We start from the raw sequence: 14264 nt of genomic DNA, 5'->3' as shown, positions 1-14264 counted from the left end.
TGCACTTTCGGTTATCTTATTTTATTTCTTTGACTTTTCTCCCAAACAAAAAAAATTAAAATAAAAAAGGCTAGAAAGTGTTGGAAAAATTCCCACTGATGCGTAGTGCTACTTTTGACAATATACGATTTAAGAGCAAATTCGTCTTATGCTCTCTCTTAGTACACGGGTACTTATTTCATTAGACATTAAATTTGTGTGCTCACACCAAAGAAACCCTTGTACACAATTAATAATTTTCTATACGACAATATGTTTACGCTAAAGAGTGGAGGGAGGGAGGAAGAAATTGATTACTAACTTGTTATTTACAAAATTTGGACATAAGATCTTTTATTTACAAGTGAAGATAAATATTACTAGACCTTAGTACTAAGTAGTTAGAACTAATACCACATTAATTCAATACAGAGGTAGAGCCATAAAGAGACAAGGATTGTCCAAGGCCCATCATGACTTTTTTTTTTTTACATAGAAAAGTTTAGTGCAATGTTTATGATTATTTTAAGGTTTTTCCGAAGACTCAGAGCCCCAATCCGACATTTTTACTTTAATTTTTTTTTATTGGATTTGATTTGAGGTTGGTGGCTTCTATGGAGTTCATGCAATTCGTTTCTTGTGAGCTATGAGGAGGAGGGAGAGAGGATGGAACTCAAAGAGGCTTGGGATTTCAGTTTAAGGAAGAGGATGATGAAGATAATATCACACCAGACCCAAACGACAGTGATCGGTTAGTCATCACACGAGAGAGTAATTTTTATAAGATTAAGAAAGTGTTTCAAATTGAGACTTTTAAGCCTCTTCTAAGCTAAAATTTTAACTTCGACACTAATTGTACATAGGGGTATTATCTTACCTCTTATGGTGACTATACAAGTTGTTTTAAGTTTGTATGAGAGAGTTTTTTTTCTTTTAAGATCATGTGTGAATATAGGATTGCTTTAAAGCAATGGTGTGTACATAATTATTGTCGAATTCTTGGCTCTAATCGTCTTTAGCGAACACCCAACATTATGCTTATCTTTGCCGTGCATAAATTAATGACAATTAACCTGTACATCAACATAATTTTAAGAGTACATTGTAGCAACGATTTCTCAACTTTAACTCAATTTGAGGAATAGTCCCTTAACTAAAAATCTATTACTATTGGTCCCTCAACTCATCAAAACGTGCAGTTATGGTCCCTCAACTAAAAACTCATTACCAATGGTTCCTCAACTCTAATCCAATTAGAGAAATTGTTCCTCAACTTTAACCTAATTGTCACAATGGTATTTTCAACATAACTCAGTTTGACAAAATTCTGACGAAGTTGACAAAAATGACCATAGCTACACGTTTTGATGAGTTGAGAGACCAATGATAATTGATTTTTAGTTAAGAGATCATTACTCCAATTTACCCTAATTTTAATGTTTGGGAAAGAAAAAACATAATTTTAAAGGAAAACTAATGAAAATGTCTTAAAAATTTTGAGTTTTAACGAAAATGACAAAATAAAGGGTAAAGTGAATAGTACCATGATTGATTTTTTAGTGTAAAAATGTAGTTTTTAGTTAAAGTGAACAGTACCGAAAGCTTTTCGTTAAAGTTTCTTAATTTTAATGTAGCTCCTCTGCAATTTTAATTCATGATTGAGACAAGACTAACCCATATACCAAACACAATGCAAGGTCTGCTTACCTTGGTGATTTTTAGCGATCCACTTTGATGTATGAGATATATCGGTGTTTAAACAATTAGATCAAGAATGTCAAAATTTCGACGTCTCATATATTGAACCCAAATCCTCTCTGGATCCAAAAAATTAACATATAACATTATATGAAAATAAAATCTGGAACATGTCACCAAAAAGCTGGAATAGCTCAGTTGGTTAGAGCGTGTGGCTGTTAACCACAAGGTCGGAGGTTCGAGCCCTCCTTCTAGCGAAATATGTTTTTCACTTTTTAATTTATGTTTTTAACTTCCATGCCAACTCATTTTCTAAACATATTAGAATCCAAATCTCTATGTTTACACTTCATAGTTTTTTATTGTGAGGTTTTTGTGTAGTGTGTGGATTCGTTCATGGATATTGTTTGTTCGGGGAGCCGAAAGTTTATCGCACGGTGGATTTGTTGCTAATGTTTGGTACATTTGATTTGTGAACAAAATAGTAATTGGTACATTTAATTACGTAGATATTATAGTTGATTTGTTCAGTTTTATTTTTACTATTTGGGTATGTTTGTTGGTATATATACGCTTAATATGAAACTAAACACACTTAAAATTATGGTATTACAACTAATTGATACGTACTATTGCAAAGTTAAATTTATCCGTACATAGTTGCTATGTTTTAAAATGAATATAAACACTCCCAGAATTAAATTTGATTTCATAAAAGTATGATATTGTATCACAACTATTGGTACGTGCCATTGCAGAGGTACATTTGCTTTCACCGAATTTCATTTGTACAAGGGGTGTGCTATTCACACATCTCAAATTACTTCTCACACATTTCTCGTTAATTTTTGTCCGTTGATCTTATTTAATTTATCCGATCTAACGGACGAAAATTAGAAGGATGTGTAAGAAGTAAAATGGATGTATGATATCACACCCCTTTTACAAACGCTCGTACAAGATCGTTCGCTTCCTCCCCGAGCCCCCTCCCCCCGGCGTCCACTCCTCCGCAACCGTGGAGACCCTCACGTTCTCCCCTTTCTCTCCACGACCACGCTTACTTTCTTGCTGGTCCTTAGTGCTGCCCAACACTTTTTCTCCCCCACTATTTTGTCGGCGCCCAACTTTTCTAGCTATGATGCAGGTCTCAGACTCATTTCTCAAGATTCATTCCCGTACAGGGCTTCTCCCCTGTTTTGGAGCTAGATTTGCGGGTTTGGGTTAGTGTTTTTGGTTGTTTGTTATTCAGATCCTCCCCCTATTGCTTGCTTTTTCGTGTTTTGTGGCTCTTCTCGACTGTTTAATGGCGGCTACGCCTTCCTCTGGCGGTCTTGGCGTGTGGGTTGCAGCGGACCGCACTAGTTGCAGGTGGTGATGGGTCAATCGATGAAATCAAGCCTACTGGAGGATTTCGTTTTCTCGAATTCGTGTAGTTTCAGTGTAGGTTTGTTTGTACCGCTTCTAACGGGTAATGTCTCGCTTGCAAGTGATGTGGCCAATTTGTGAGTGGTGGTATGATGTGACCCCAATTGTTTGACTTGGTTTTTCATTCTGGTCTCGCTTTGCCAAGTGGTGGTTTTGATGTGGACTTGCTTGTTCTGGCAGTGACATTACATGGATTGCGGTATAGATCTGTTTCGTTTGTTGTCTTTGTGGTAGATTTGTACCGTAAATGCTAAGGTTGTTTCGTTTGCTGTCTTTGTGGCAGATTTGTACCGTAAATGCTTGTACTGGTGCGTGTGTGGTTGTGGTTGTCAATTAGGAGGTTATTATTAACTCTACTTGTGAGTTACCTCCAGATCAATTTATTTGATCATTGGAGATTATACCCATGTGACAACTCTTGTAATTGTTGTAGACTCTTTCAAATTGTAATCAAGTAATGAAATTTTACTATCATTTCTTTTCTAAAAAAATAAAAAAAATAAAACCAATCACTTTCAGGGATTCAAAATGTATCAAAATAATCGTTTCATCTTTCCAACATATTGGAACGCCTCAAAATAACCATTTTATATCGTACTAAAGTTCTTTTTTTATTTTTATTTTTATTTTTAATTTTTAAATTATTTATTTATTTATATTGTACTCATGTTGAAAATATATACCATACCAGTAGTTTGTAATGTACCAAAATTAACGTTATGTAGCATACCCAAATTGAAAGTATATAATGTACCAATAGTTTGTTATGTATTAAAATTAGTATTTTGTAGCGTACCATGGAATTATGTAATGTACCAAATTAGTATTCTATAACGTACCCTAAAATTGTATAGTGTACTAGTGGTTTGTCATAATAGTTTGTTACATACCAAAATTAGCATTCTATTACGTACCAATAGTTTTCTCAAGCATTGCACAATTTGAATACAGGCATTGACCTTTGCCAATTACTGAATTTGATTGGTAATTGAATTGTGGCATGATGGCTAGTACTAGAAAATGCTAGAGAAATCATTTTTTAAAACCATATTTAATAATTTGATGTGGCGATTAATGATTAAATTGTTTGATTTTGTTTCATCACAATAATATCTTTTAAATGATCATAATGGTAGAAGAATATTTTTGTATGAATCGTGTTCCAGCCTCCAGGGTTAAGGGAGCATCAATAGCTTGCTGGCCAAGAACCATTCAAAAGTTAAGCGAGTATAACCTTGTCAGTATTTAGGTTGCTACCCAATGTGCCTTGAGAATCCTTATTCAAGTTGGAGGTTGTAAACGTAGATTGGCTGTAACTTGAATTGTAAGAGAGAACAGAATAGTAGAAATATCGTTAGCCACATTGGCTAGATGAAAGACCAAACTAGACTCAATCGAGAACGAAAAATTTGCTTTTTCAATCACCGGACGAGAGAGATATACAACTAGTGTCGATATAACGAGGTTAGACATTAGTGCCTTACAAGTGATAAGAGAAGAATCTCTTTTGCATGTGTGTATGCATATGCAAAAGAGAAATTGATCATATAGGTAAAAAGGATTGAACCAAAATAATTTGTTAACAATAAAATTGTTTAAAGTTTTCAGGAAGATGTTAGCAGGGGTGGAATTTTCTTGAACCGAAAACCAACCGAACCGGCCGACTTATTTACCGACTTTCAGTTACCTACTTATTTCGGTTCTGTTTGGTATAACTGATGGTTCAGATTTATTCGTTTTATTATTTTTCCGATTCATTCGTTCTATTATTTTTGTAAAAGTAAACATGCCCTCAAAGGAACGATTCTACAATTAAACAAATCAAACAAATTTAATTTCATGGCTTGGTGTGGTAGTGGCACACCAGTGACCAGTCCACCAACAATGGTCGGGCAGATTTAGTATGAGGTGCCAAATAGAAATAGATGCAGAACGAAGCCGTTGCTCCAAAAGGTATCACAACACAACTAGTTACTCAAGTGGTGATGAATCCACCAAAAGTTTATAGAGAAAAAAAGGGCATAAATAAAGCAAAGGCCAAAATTAGGAGGGCACAAAAGGGGAAGCTATGTTTGAATGGCGGTAGCATATTGGATGGTGGTGGGGAGGAGCAGAAGGAGATCGATGGTTGATAATATTGGGTGGTGAATTGGTGATTGCGATGGAGGAGTGGGTGACAGACCCACGTGATTGACCCACCACCACCACTATCACCACCACTGCACTCCCTCCCTCCCTCCCTCCCTCTCTCTGTCTCTCTGTCTCTCACTCTCTCACTCTCTCAGGATTACTGAAGGCCAAGTGGATGTCTTGGTTGGCTTCACATCAACGCTAACAGCCAAAACAATCCAACCACAACAATAAAACAAACATGCCCACAATCACATAACTCCACCCCCAAAAGTGAAAAGGAAAAGTTTACAGGTTCCATCATTAACTAATTTGACTAAAGTGATCCGTTTTACTTGGTTGCCCACTTACATTCAGCCTTTCCCCTTCTTTCCCTTCCCTTTCTACTCATCTCCCTCTAATGTTAGTCAGCACTGGCTTTTTTCTCTCTTTATATATGTAAGATTCGAACGCAAGATCTTAGATACAATTACCGATTTTAACTACATAAAGTTATTTTTGTGTATGTGTCAGACGGTGATTAACAGTTAAAGAGAAATGACTCTTTATAAGAAGCCATCTATGATCGAAAATTTTACGTGCATGAATAAACGCTCTTGTCTACTTGTGCTATATGTTCTCACCCCTTTCTCTCTCTTACTTTTTATTGGCTATTTCTTTTTCTCTCTAACATGCTAGTGGTTCTCCTTTCCTTTTACCATTCCTTGAGCTGAAACTTGTTTGATGGGAGGAAGATGTTAGCAGCTTACACAAAAGGGTAAAATTTGTACAAGCATTTGGGGAGAGAGAGAGAGAGAAAGAAAGAGAGAGGGGGAGAGAGAGAGAGATGGACAACGAAACAAACCAAGAAAGCACATCTCTACTCCCAAACAATTACACCACCACAACCACCAAGGAATTAGAGTCTCCTCCGAGATCAAAACCTGCTCAACAGCCTCCTCTCGGCGGCAGCGGCAGTGACAGGCTGAAAAGAGATGAGTGGAGTGAAGGGGCAGTTTCTACCCTCCTTGAAGCCTATGAGACCAAATGGGCTCTCAGAAACAGAGCCAAACTCAAAGGCCATGACTGGGAAGATGTGGCGACACACGTGTCATCACGCGCCAACTGTACCAAGTCTCCCAAGACCCAGACTCAGTGCAAGAACAAGATTGAGTCCATGAAGAAACGGTACCGTTCTGAATCCGCCACTGCTGATGGGTCATCCTGGCCTCTGTATCCTAGGCTTGATCTTTTGTTACGTGGCAGTGGACCATCCCCAACAGCAGCAGCGGCAGCTGCTGCCGCTGCTGCTGCAACTGTTCCTCCCTCGCTGCAGCCACCACTACCACTGCATCCCCCACTCCCTCAGAACAATCATCCTCTGATGCTATTGGAGCCATCGGCTCCAGCGCCACTACCGCCGCCACCACCACTTCCTGCTCCTCCTCCACTCATGGGGACTGCCCAGAATTCCTTTGGATCCAATGGTGTTGATCATAGGGTGGCCAAGGTCAGTCTACATGGCACCCCCTCCCCTGTTTTTATATTTTTTATGTTTTTATTTTTTAAAATTTTGTTCTTGTTTTTAGCCATTTCCCTTTAATTATATTTTGATAATTTGATTTTTCACTTATTTCTCAGATTAGATAAATAAACAGGCCTTATTTCTTGAGGTTATTGTTTTTTAGCATTCAAATTTTGTTGAAGACGATTGTGTTTTCAATTTTTTAGTACTCGTATATTAAGATATTAGAACCAAATATATCCCACAATAATGCCACTGGCCCATAGGAATCATATAATTGCATATTTTCTAAAGGGGTTGTGGAAATTGAACTCTCAGCACACTGTTCTGACCAACTGATGTAACCAATATTTGCATTCAAATTATGTAAAAAATAGAGTGTAAAATGTAAGTCTCGCTGAATTAATTTAACCTGCAGGAAGATGGAGGGGGGATGAAATTATCAGATCATGCATCAGACAAGAACCCTTTGGAGGTAGACAGTAGCACACCAGCTCTCTATAGTGACAAGGAAAAACTAAGGTCCAAGAGAATGAAGAGAAAAATCGAGAAAAAGAAGCGGCGGAGGCGGGAGGAAGTAGAGGTAGCAGAGAGCATAAGATGGTTAGCAGAAGTAGTGGTAAGATCAGAGCAAGCAAGAATGGATACAATGAGGGAGATAGAGAGGATGAGAGCCGAGGCAGAGGCGAAGCGAGGAGAAATGGATCTCAAGCGCACCGAAATTATTGCGAACACGCAGTTAGAGATTGCAAGGCTGTTTGCAGCAGCAGGTGTTGGCAAAGGGGTTGATTCTTCATTGAGAATTGGAAGAAGTTAACTGAGGAAAAGTGTTTAAACTTTGAGAGTATGATATAAATATATATATATATATATGTATGTATGTACAGAATTTATGTAGCATTGGATATTGAGAAAGGAGAGCTTTTGGAAGCAAAAGTGAGGGAGAGTCGACTGATTAACATGTAATATAATCCGAATGAAGTAGTTATTGTCGTACAATAACATATCTTACCTCAATTGTAATCTACACGTTCTCTCTTTCAGCCAGTAATATCAGTGCTTAGACCTAGAAGGTTACGGTGCATCGGTTGCTTGCTGTTTGCCAAACACATTTGCTGTTTGCCAAACACATTCTCGTTATCTAACATTGTTGTTTCCGTTGCATGTAGTCTAGTATCTTAGTGAATAAGTTGTTGAGTTTCCAACCATGCGTCCAAGATTCGAAACTCTCCTCTCTCCTAAGTATTGTTGTTTCCATAAGTCATTGCGATCTCTAGCGTAAGTGTTCAAGATGGGGGATCTCACAGGTTTGAGGAGAAGCTAACAAGCTAAGGGGTTCGGAATGTTGTGATCTATTTTTTACGATTGTGGGACATATTTGATAAGTTGAGTGAATTATTTAATGCCTTCAATAGATTGGGAAATGGAAAATCCACCGAACAAGTTCACTGACCACGATCAACTTCATAAGTAGATAGATAGTATGCTAAATGTGATATAAACATCAAAAGATAGTAAAACGTAACAAGAAAGATCTTTCTCATGATTCATCAACGAAATGAATCAGTGATATGTCATTGTTTTTGAAGTGATGTAGGCTGGGATTATAAATATGAAAGTTGGTAATGTTATTCTGATATAATTAATTGTCAACCCAAGAACACTAACTAAACAAAGGCAAAAAAAAATGGAAAGTTGGTATAACAACCTAGCTATAGGAACTAATTAGTTCCTAATATAGTGATAGTCTCTTCTCGAAGTTAAAAGAGTTTTCAATTGAATTCCTCTTTTTTGGTTGATTAATAGACATAAAATAATATGAATTTATTTATGGGAAGTGATTTTCACACATTATTTTTAGCTTCTAACGCATTTTTGTTTAATCTTAACTATTGATTTCGCGTTATTTGTTCAATCTGATGGCTTTAAATAAAGAGGAATATGTGAGAAACTAAAAATGATTTGTGAAAATCACTTCCTAACTAATTTGGAATGAAAACTAGAGTGATTCCAAATCCCTATATATTATTTTGATTCGTGACTTTTTAATCGTTTGTTATCACACATGGAATTAAAACAGTTGTGACCCATAGCAAACAAAATTACAAGGTTTAGTCATCATCCTCGGTCTATGATTGGAGTCGGTGGCAACCTCTCGTCCACCCTTTGAGCTTGTCTCGGGTCTAGGTTTTATGCCTCTTTCCTCCCCAAATGTTATGACAGTAGTGTCATGTGTTCTTTGCATTTGCTTTTATGTTTTGGATGCACTTTTATTGATTCTTGTGGACTGTTTTTCTCTCTGGACTTATTCTTCTTTCTATTAGCATTTTATATTAATGAAACTTTTTATGATTGACAAAAAATATTAAATCGGTAATTCAGCTTGAAAAATCAGGATTCAAATTAATGGAAAGTAAACATTTTATGTAAGTAATTACAGTCTTATTCTCCTGGATCCCATGGTCCAAGTAAATAGTGGTAGCTCCAACAGTTAGTGATCATTTAGTTTTTGTCTGTACTATTTTATCTACCGAAAAATTAAATCAAATAATAGATGACCATCAATTTACTGGATCAAGGAGTCTTAGGCCTAGTTTAGTATTCTTAAAGTACAGCAGAAACAATTTATTAAAAAAACACAGCAATCCTAAACTATCCCTTGGAGAAGGAGAGTTGAACTAAACCTAATAGTTGGATTTTTACCCTCCACTCCAAACTTAAACCACATAACTTTTCCAATTTCAAGTAAACATCACATAGGAGTCGAATTTACAAGTCGTCTTATGGACTGTACAAATGGGCTTTTGTATGGGCTCCGTTAACGAAATAGACTTCACACCACTCCAACCCAAATGGGCCCAGTAACCACATCTAAACGTGTTTGTCTGCTGGGATTTATTGATTTCGTTTCGGATTTTGGATTACAGTCGAGTCATATAGTGTAGAACGGATTACTCTTTGAGCTCTCTAGAAAAAAATGGCTCTCTTCCGAACGCAAACACCTCCTCCTATCTACAGCCATGGCTTTAGCTTCAAAACCCACAGCTACTCTCCCGTGGCCTTACCATATCATCTCCCACCGCCTTCCCTCCCTCTTTCTGTCTCCTCCATGAAAACCCACCACCAAAGCTCACTCTTTTCTCCCTCAACAGTGAAAAGAAAGTTGCTTTGCAGCCCCCCTCATGGTAAACATGTCAGAGAAGATTATCTTGTGGTAAGTTATTCCTGCAAATGCTTGTTTACTTTAGCATTTTAATTACCCATTACAAGTCGGTTATTTTTTTCTTCAATTCATGAGTTTTTCCTACTTAAAAGTGGTAATGGTTTGATGGGTTGGTTTGTATTTCCAAATTATTTATCTTTTTGGTGAGAAAAATGAAGTAAAATGAAGAATTAGGACGTTTGAATTTAGATTCAGGGCTTTACTTCTGTTTGGGAAATGGGAAAGTATGGAAATTTTTTTTTCATTTGGCTTTCTTTGAAAACCAACTTGGGGTTTGGAGTTTTATTTAATTTCCTTCCTTCATACGTCCGGAATTATAAATTTGAGCTTATTTAATTCTTGTATGGGAGGGCAGAAGAAGGTGTCGGCCCAGGAGGTCCAGGAACTGGTAAAAGGAGACAGAAATGTACCCATTATTGTTGATTTCTTTGCAACATGGTGTGGACCCTGTATACTGATGGCTCAAGAACTTGAAATGGTATGCTGTGGTGCTTTGTATTCAAATTTCAGATATTATTTTTTTTAGATTTAATGGTTGACAAGCTTAAATTCCAAAAATTTGTACTTTGATATCGATATCATACTGTTTGTTGGAGGATTTCTATTATGCTAAACTGAAATATGAAGCTTTCGAGCATTTCCTTCCTAATCTTTTGTGTCTGTTGTGGTGATTGAGAACATTTTACGCGGAATATGATTGCATACTGTGCAACGTGTATGTATCTTTATCAAACACGCACAAAATTTGGTAAGATGAGGAGGAAGTACTGAACAATTAGATCCAGCATTAAATCACTCCTTCGTATGTTTTATAGTTTTGATTGTAGAAAGAGATGTTTAGCAACCTTTTTTTACTTTTCGTAGACTAGGATTCTCCTCATGAAATGAACAGGATTATTCACCGTTTTCTATGATTATTCAGTATGGTTATAGGGATTGGTTATTCGCCGTTTTCTATGATTCTCACATTTAGTTTCTTTTGGGATACAAACATGGTAAAGTTTCAGTGCCATTTGACTATCTTGGACCTAATTGCTGTCTATTGTTTTGATTAACGTACCACTGGAAACCGAAACGCTTTCACAACTGAAGTTACTCTTCTATTTTGTTGATAGTTTGATTTGCGGTTTAAATATTTTTGGTTGATGTAGAGTACTCCACCTTGGATCTAAATTTGTTAATTTTCTTGAATTTGTTATATTCACTTAAGTTGCAGTTTTATAGAGGGTTGTAAAAGTTTCATACAGCAAGTCTATATAATATAAGCACCTGACAAGTGATGATTTCCGAGATTTGCAATCATAGAAGTAACGTTGAAAACCTTTAATTTCCATAACAGCTCGCTGTAGAGTATGAGAGCAATGTACGAATTATAAAGGTTGATACGGATGATGAGCACGAATTCGCACGCGACATGCAGGTAATTGTTTTTCTTCCGTGCTTTGAAGCCATCCTTGTTGCCCTGAAATTTCTTTATGTAATTTTTGGCATCTAATAATCTTTATGAGCCTTACAAATGTATGCATCTGTAGCTAGATTTGCTCGTAGAAAGATAGCTCTACATCGTACGAGATTTTGTGTTAGTCTCAGTGATAAGTATTGTGGATAAACTGGGTGGAATTTTCTTATTATCTATGCTTGAATGAGATCTATGTTTGAAAGCAACGAATTAATTTAGTGGCAAATAACTGAAAAAAGAATGCTTCATTTTGAATCAGGTACGAGGATTGCCGACATTGTTATTTATCAGTCCAGATTCGAGTAAAGATGCCATCCGGACTGAAGGGCTCATCCCGTTGCAGATGATGCGGGATATCATTGATAACGAAATGTGAAGGAGTACGTGATTTATTGCTACATAAATGTGGGGGGCATGCTCTCGTTTTGTTATGGTACAAGCATTACCATCACTGTTTGAGTTTTGTTATGTCCTAATTAATTTACTGACTGATGTATCGCCTTGGAGTGAACAGTTTTGTAGCCATAAGATAGCGAGTAGATGTGGTCGTTGTAGGCATGTTTAAATGTAAGGATGCGTGTCCGTCACACATCCTCGCACAGTTAGAGGTGCAGGTGTTTTGTGATGGTACGAGAATTACCGTTCTTACTATTGTTTAGTGATCGTACCTAAACCCTAAACCTATAAGATAATAAGATTTTACCTCTTTTTATTAAGCTGCAAGTTCGTGGTAGTCATCAAACCTGCAGATTGCAAGTGTTATTAAAGTTAAATGGGTTTGGTTTGATTAATTAGTGCCTTGCTGGATATCGCAAATTTGTTAAAATCTATTTTGTGGAGGCAAAAGGCAAAGGTTAGGCTTTTTAGTCAAAATAGTTTCTGAGATTTGCAAAACTCGTCACTTTGGTCCCTGAGATTTAAAATCAATAAAAGTGATCATTGAGTTTGTCCATCATCAATCATTTTGATCATTTTTTGAAAAATTATGTTAAATAAGGATCAAATGACAAAAATACTTTCAATTTAATAAACAACGGGCCAAAATGATTAGACAAAAATTGAGGGTATTTTTGTTATTTTATTCTTATTTAATAGAGATTTTTCAAGGAAGGATCAAAATGATTGATAGTGGATAAACTCAGAGACCGCCTTTACTGATTTCAAATATAAGGGACCATATTGGATAAAAAGCCCAAATATCATGGGGGTCAAGGAAGAAAGTGGGAGATGGCCCTAATTGTAAAAGAGATTCTTTTCACTGTGTCGAAAGCATATTTTTGTATATCAAGTGTCATAATACAAGTGGTTAGATACTTGAAGAAAAAAAAAATTTCAACCACTTATATTTTGACACGATGTATACCGTATTCTCAGCATATTGAAAAATTTCTCCAATTGCACAAGATGAAGGATTAATTGAAATTAAATTATTAGATTTCACAAGAATCTTGAAATTGATATAAGCTTAATTTTTTAGCTGTGCTTTTTGAAACTCCATTTTAATTTCATTTTGCCAATTGTAACTCAAAAGTTATCACTTTGCTCTCTGAAAACTCAAAATTCGTTTGACTTTGACTTGTGGACTCTCACTTATCCCTAAAACTTAAGGGTCGAATATGTTTATGAGTTAATATTAAAACAATCAAAGGATATTAAATTTAAAAGAAATTAAAGAGATTAAAAAAAATAAAAAAAGAAATTGATTAGTCTAATGCATCCAAATCAAATTCACATAAGAAATTAATAGATCAAGCGATGTGTAGTAAATTTTGAGTGGGCAAAATGAGATCAAACTTGAATTTTCAGGGAGGCAAAGTAAAGCGAACTTTAAGTTTCAAGAAGTAAAATGATGACTTTTGAGTTATAGAGAGCAAAATAAAGTTAAAATGAAGTAATAGCTAAAAATAAGTCATTAATATATTTGAAGGTTTGGATTGGCATGATTAGAAATAAGGTCGATCACGGGGTGGTTGGAGACACCCTTTAAAGAAGATATATATGACAGCTAAATCCTATGTCTTTCTAGTCCGTCTTCCTTTTCCCTTGTCGCCAAAAGTCACAGGCTGCTGCACTCAATTTCTCCAGTTAACTAACGCAGAAAGAGAAAATGACATGTGAAAATCATTGTTATGTTTAATGTGTAGACTGTATGATGTCTCTTTGGAAATATATATCCCAACCGATGAATAGATATCCCGACTTTTCATCAGTCGGCTATAAGGCGGTTGTTAGGGCTGGGAATTCCAAGAGGGTGTAGTCAAATAATAAGGATTTGAAAGGATTTTAAAATACTTTTTTTTTAAAGTGATAGATTTGATAGGATGGTAGAATTCTTACAACATTCGAAAGGATTTTTCAAGGATTATTATAGATTTTTATTAGCGATTTGAATGGAGTTTGAGACTTTATTGTCATTTAAAAATTATTTTTTAAATAGAAAATAAGATTAAAATAAAAAGGTGCTGCTGGCGAAGATTGAATATACAATAGGAGAAGAGGGACGAGGGGATGAGAGGAGGTGGGTCGGATACAGTTGATGTGAGAGAGAGTAGCTGCTTGAAATGAAAACCTAATGGTGAAGGTAGGATTCTTTATAGCCTTTTTATGCGTATCAAATTCTACATAAAATCTTTGTTTAGTGAAAATGTCAGAAATTGAAAAGAGTATGTGTAGAAGATTAAAAAAAAAAAAAAACCGTTATATGGATAGCAGTGCACCACCCAAACAAAATGTATCACTAAATTATAATTGTGCTATCTCATAGCTAGCAGTCGATGCAGTCGATATAATCTAAATCTATTAGCTAACAATATTTACATAGAATTAGAAATGACGACGTGTCCGGC

At 36.0% G+C, this 14264-nt stretch overlaps 2 protein-coding genes and 1 non-coding gene across 4 annotated transcripts; all 3 read left to right on the top strand.

The window, feature by feature from the left end:
- The first annotated feature begins 1860 nt into the window (after positions 1-1860).
- TRNAN-GUU (transfer RNA asparagine (anticodon GUU)) lies at positions 1861-1934 on the top strand. The gene has a single exon. It is a non-coding gene; the product is annotated as a tRNA-Asn (tRNA).
- Positions 1935-5622: 3688 nt separating this feature from the next.
- On the top strand, positions 5623-7820 carry LOC137734799 (sequence-specific DNA binding transcription factor). Its single transcript, XM_068474082.2, has 2 exons — positions 5623-6721; positions 7155-7820. The coding sequence occupies exons 1-2, from the start codon at positions 6059-6061 to the stop codon at positions 7551-7553; spliced, it is 1062 nt and encodes a 353-aa protein (XP_068330183.2). The 5' UTR covers positions 5623-6058; the 3' UTR covers positions 7554-7820.
- A 1814-nt stretch (positions 7821-9634) lies between these two features.
- LOC137735283 (thioredoxin-like protein CITRX, chloroplastic) lies at positions 9635-12134 on the top strand. Of its 2 annotated transcripts, XM_068474697.2 has the most exons (4): positions 9644-9950; positions 10315-10437; positions 11299-11379; positions 11678-12134. In XM_068474697.2, the coding sequence occupies exons 1-4, from the start codon at positions 9714-9716 to the stop codon at positions 11792-11794; spliced, it is 558 nt and encodes a 185-aa protein (XP_068330798.2). In that variant the 5' UTR covers positions 9644-9713; the 3' UTR covers positions 11795-12134. The 2 variants fall into 2 exon arrangements, with proteins under 2 accessions (XP_088552422.1, XP_068330798.2); XM_088696296.1 differs by lacking the exon at positions 11299-11379 and having other exon boundaries at positions 9635-9950.
- Positions 12135-14264: the final 2130 nt, after the last annotated feature.

Source organism: Pyrus communis, chromosome 7 (genome assembly GCF_041283825.1).
Source record: "Pyrus communis isolate YQ-2024b chromosome 7, ASM4128382v1, whole genome shotgun sequence".
Taxonomy (NCBI): Eukaryota; Viridiplantae; Streptophyta; class Magnoliopsida; order Rosales; family Rosaceae; genus Pyrus; species Pyrus communis.
This window is presented reverse-complemented; position numbering and strand designations above follow the sequence as displayed.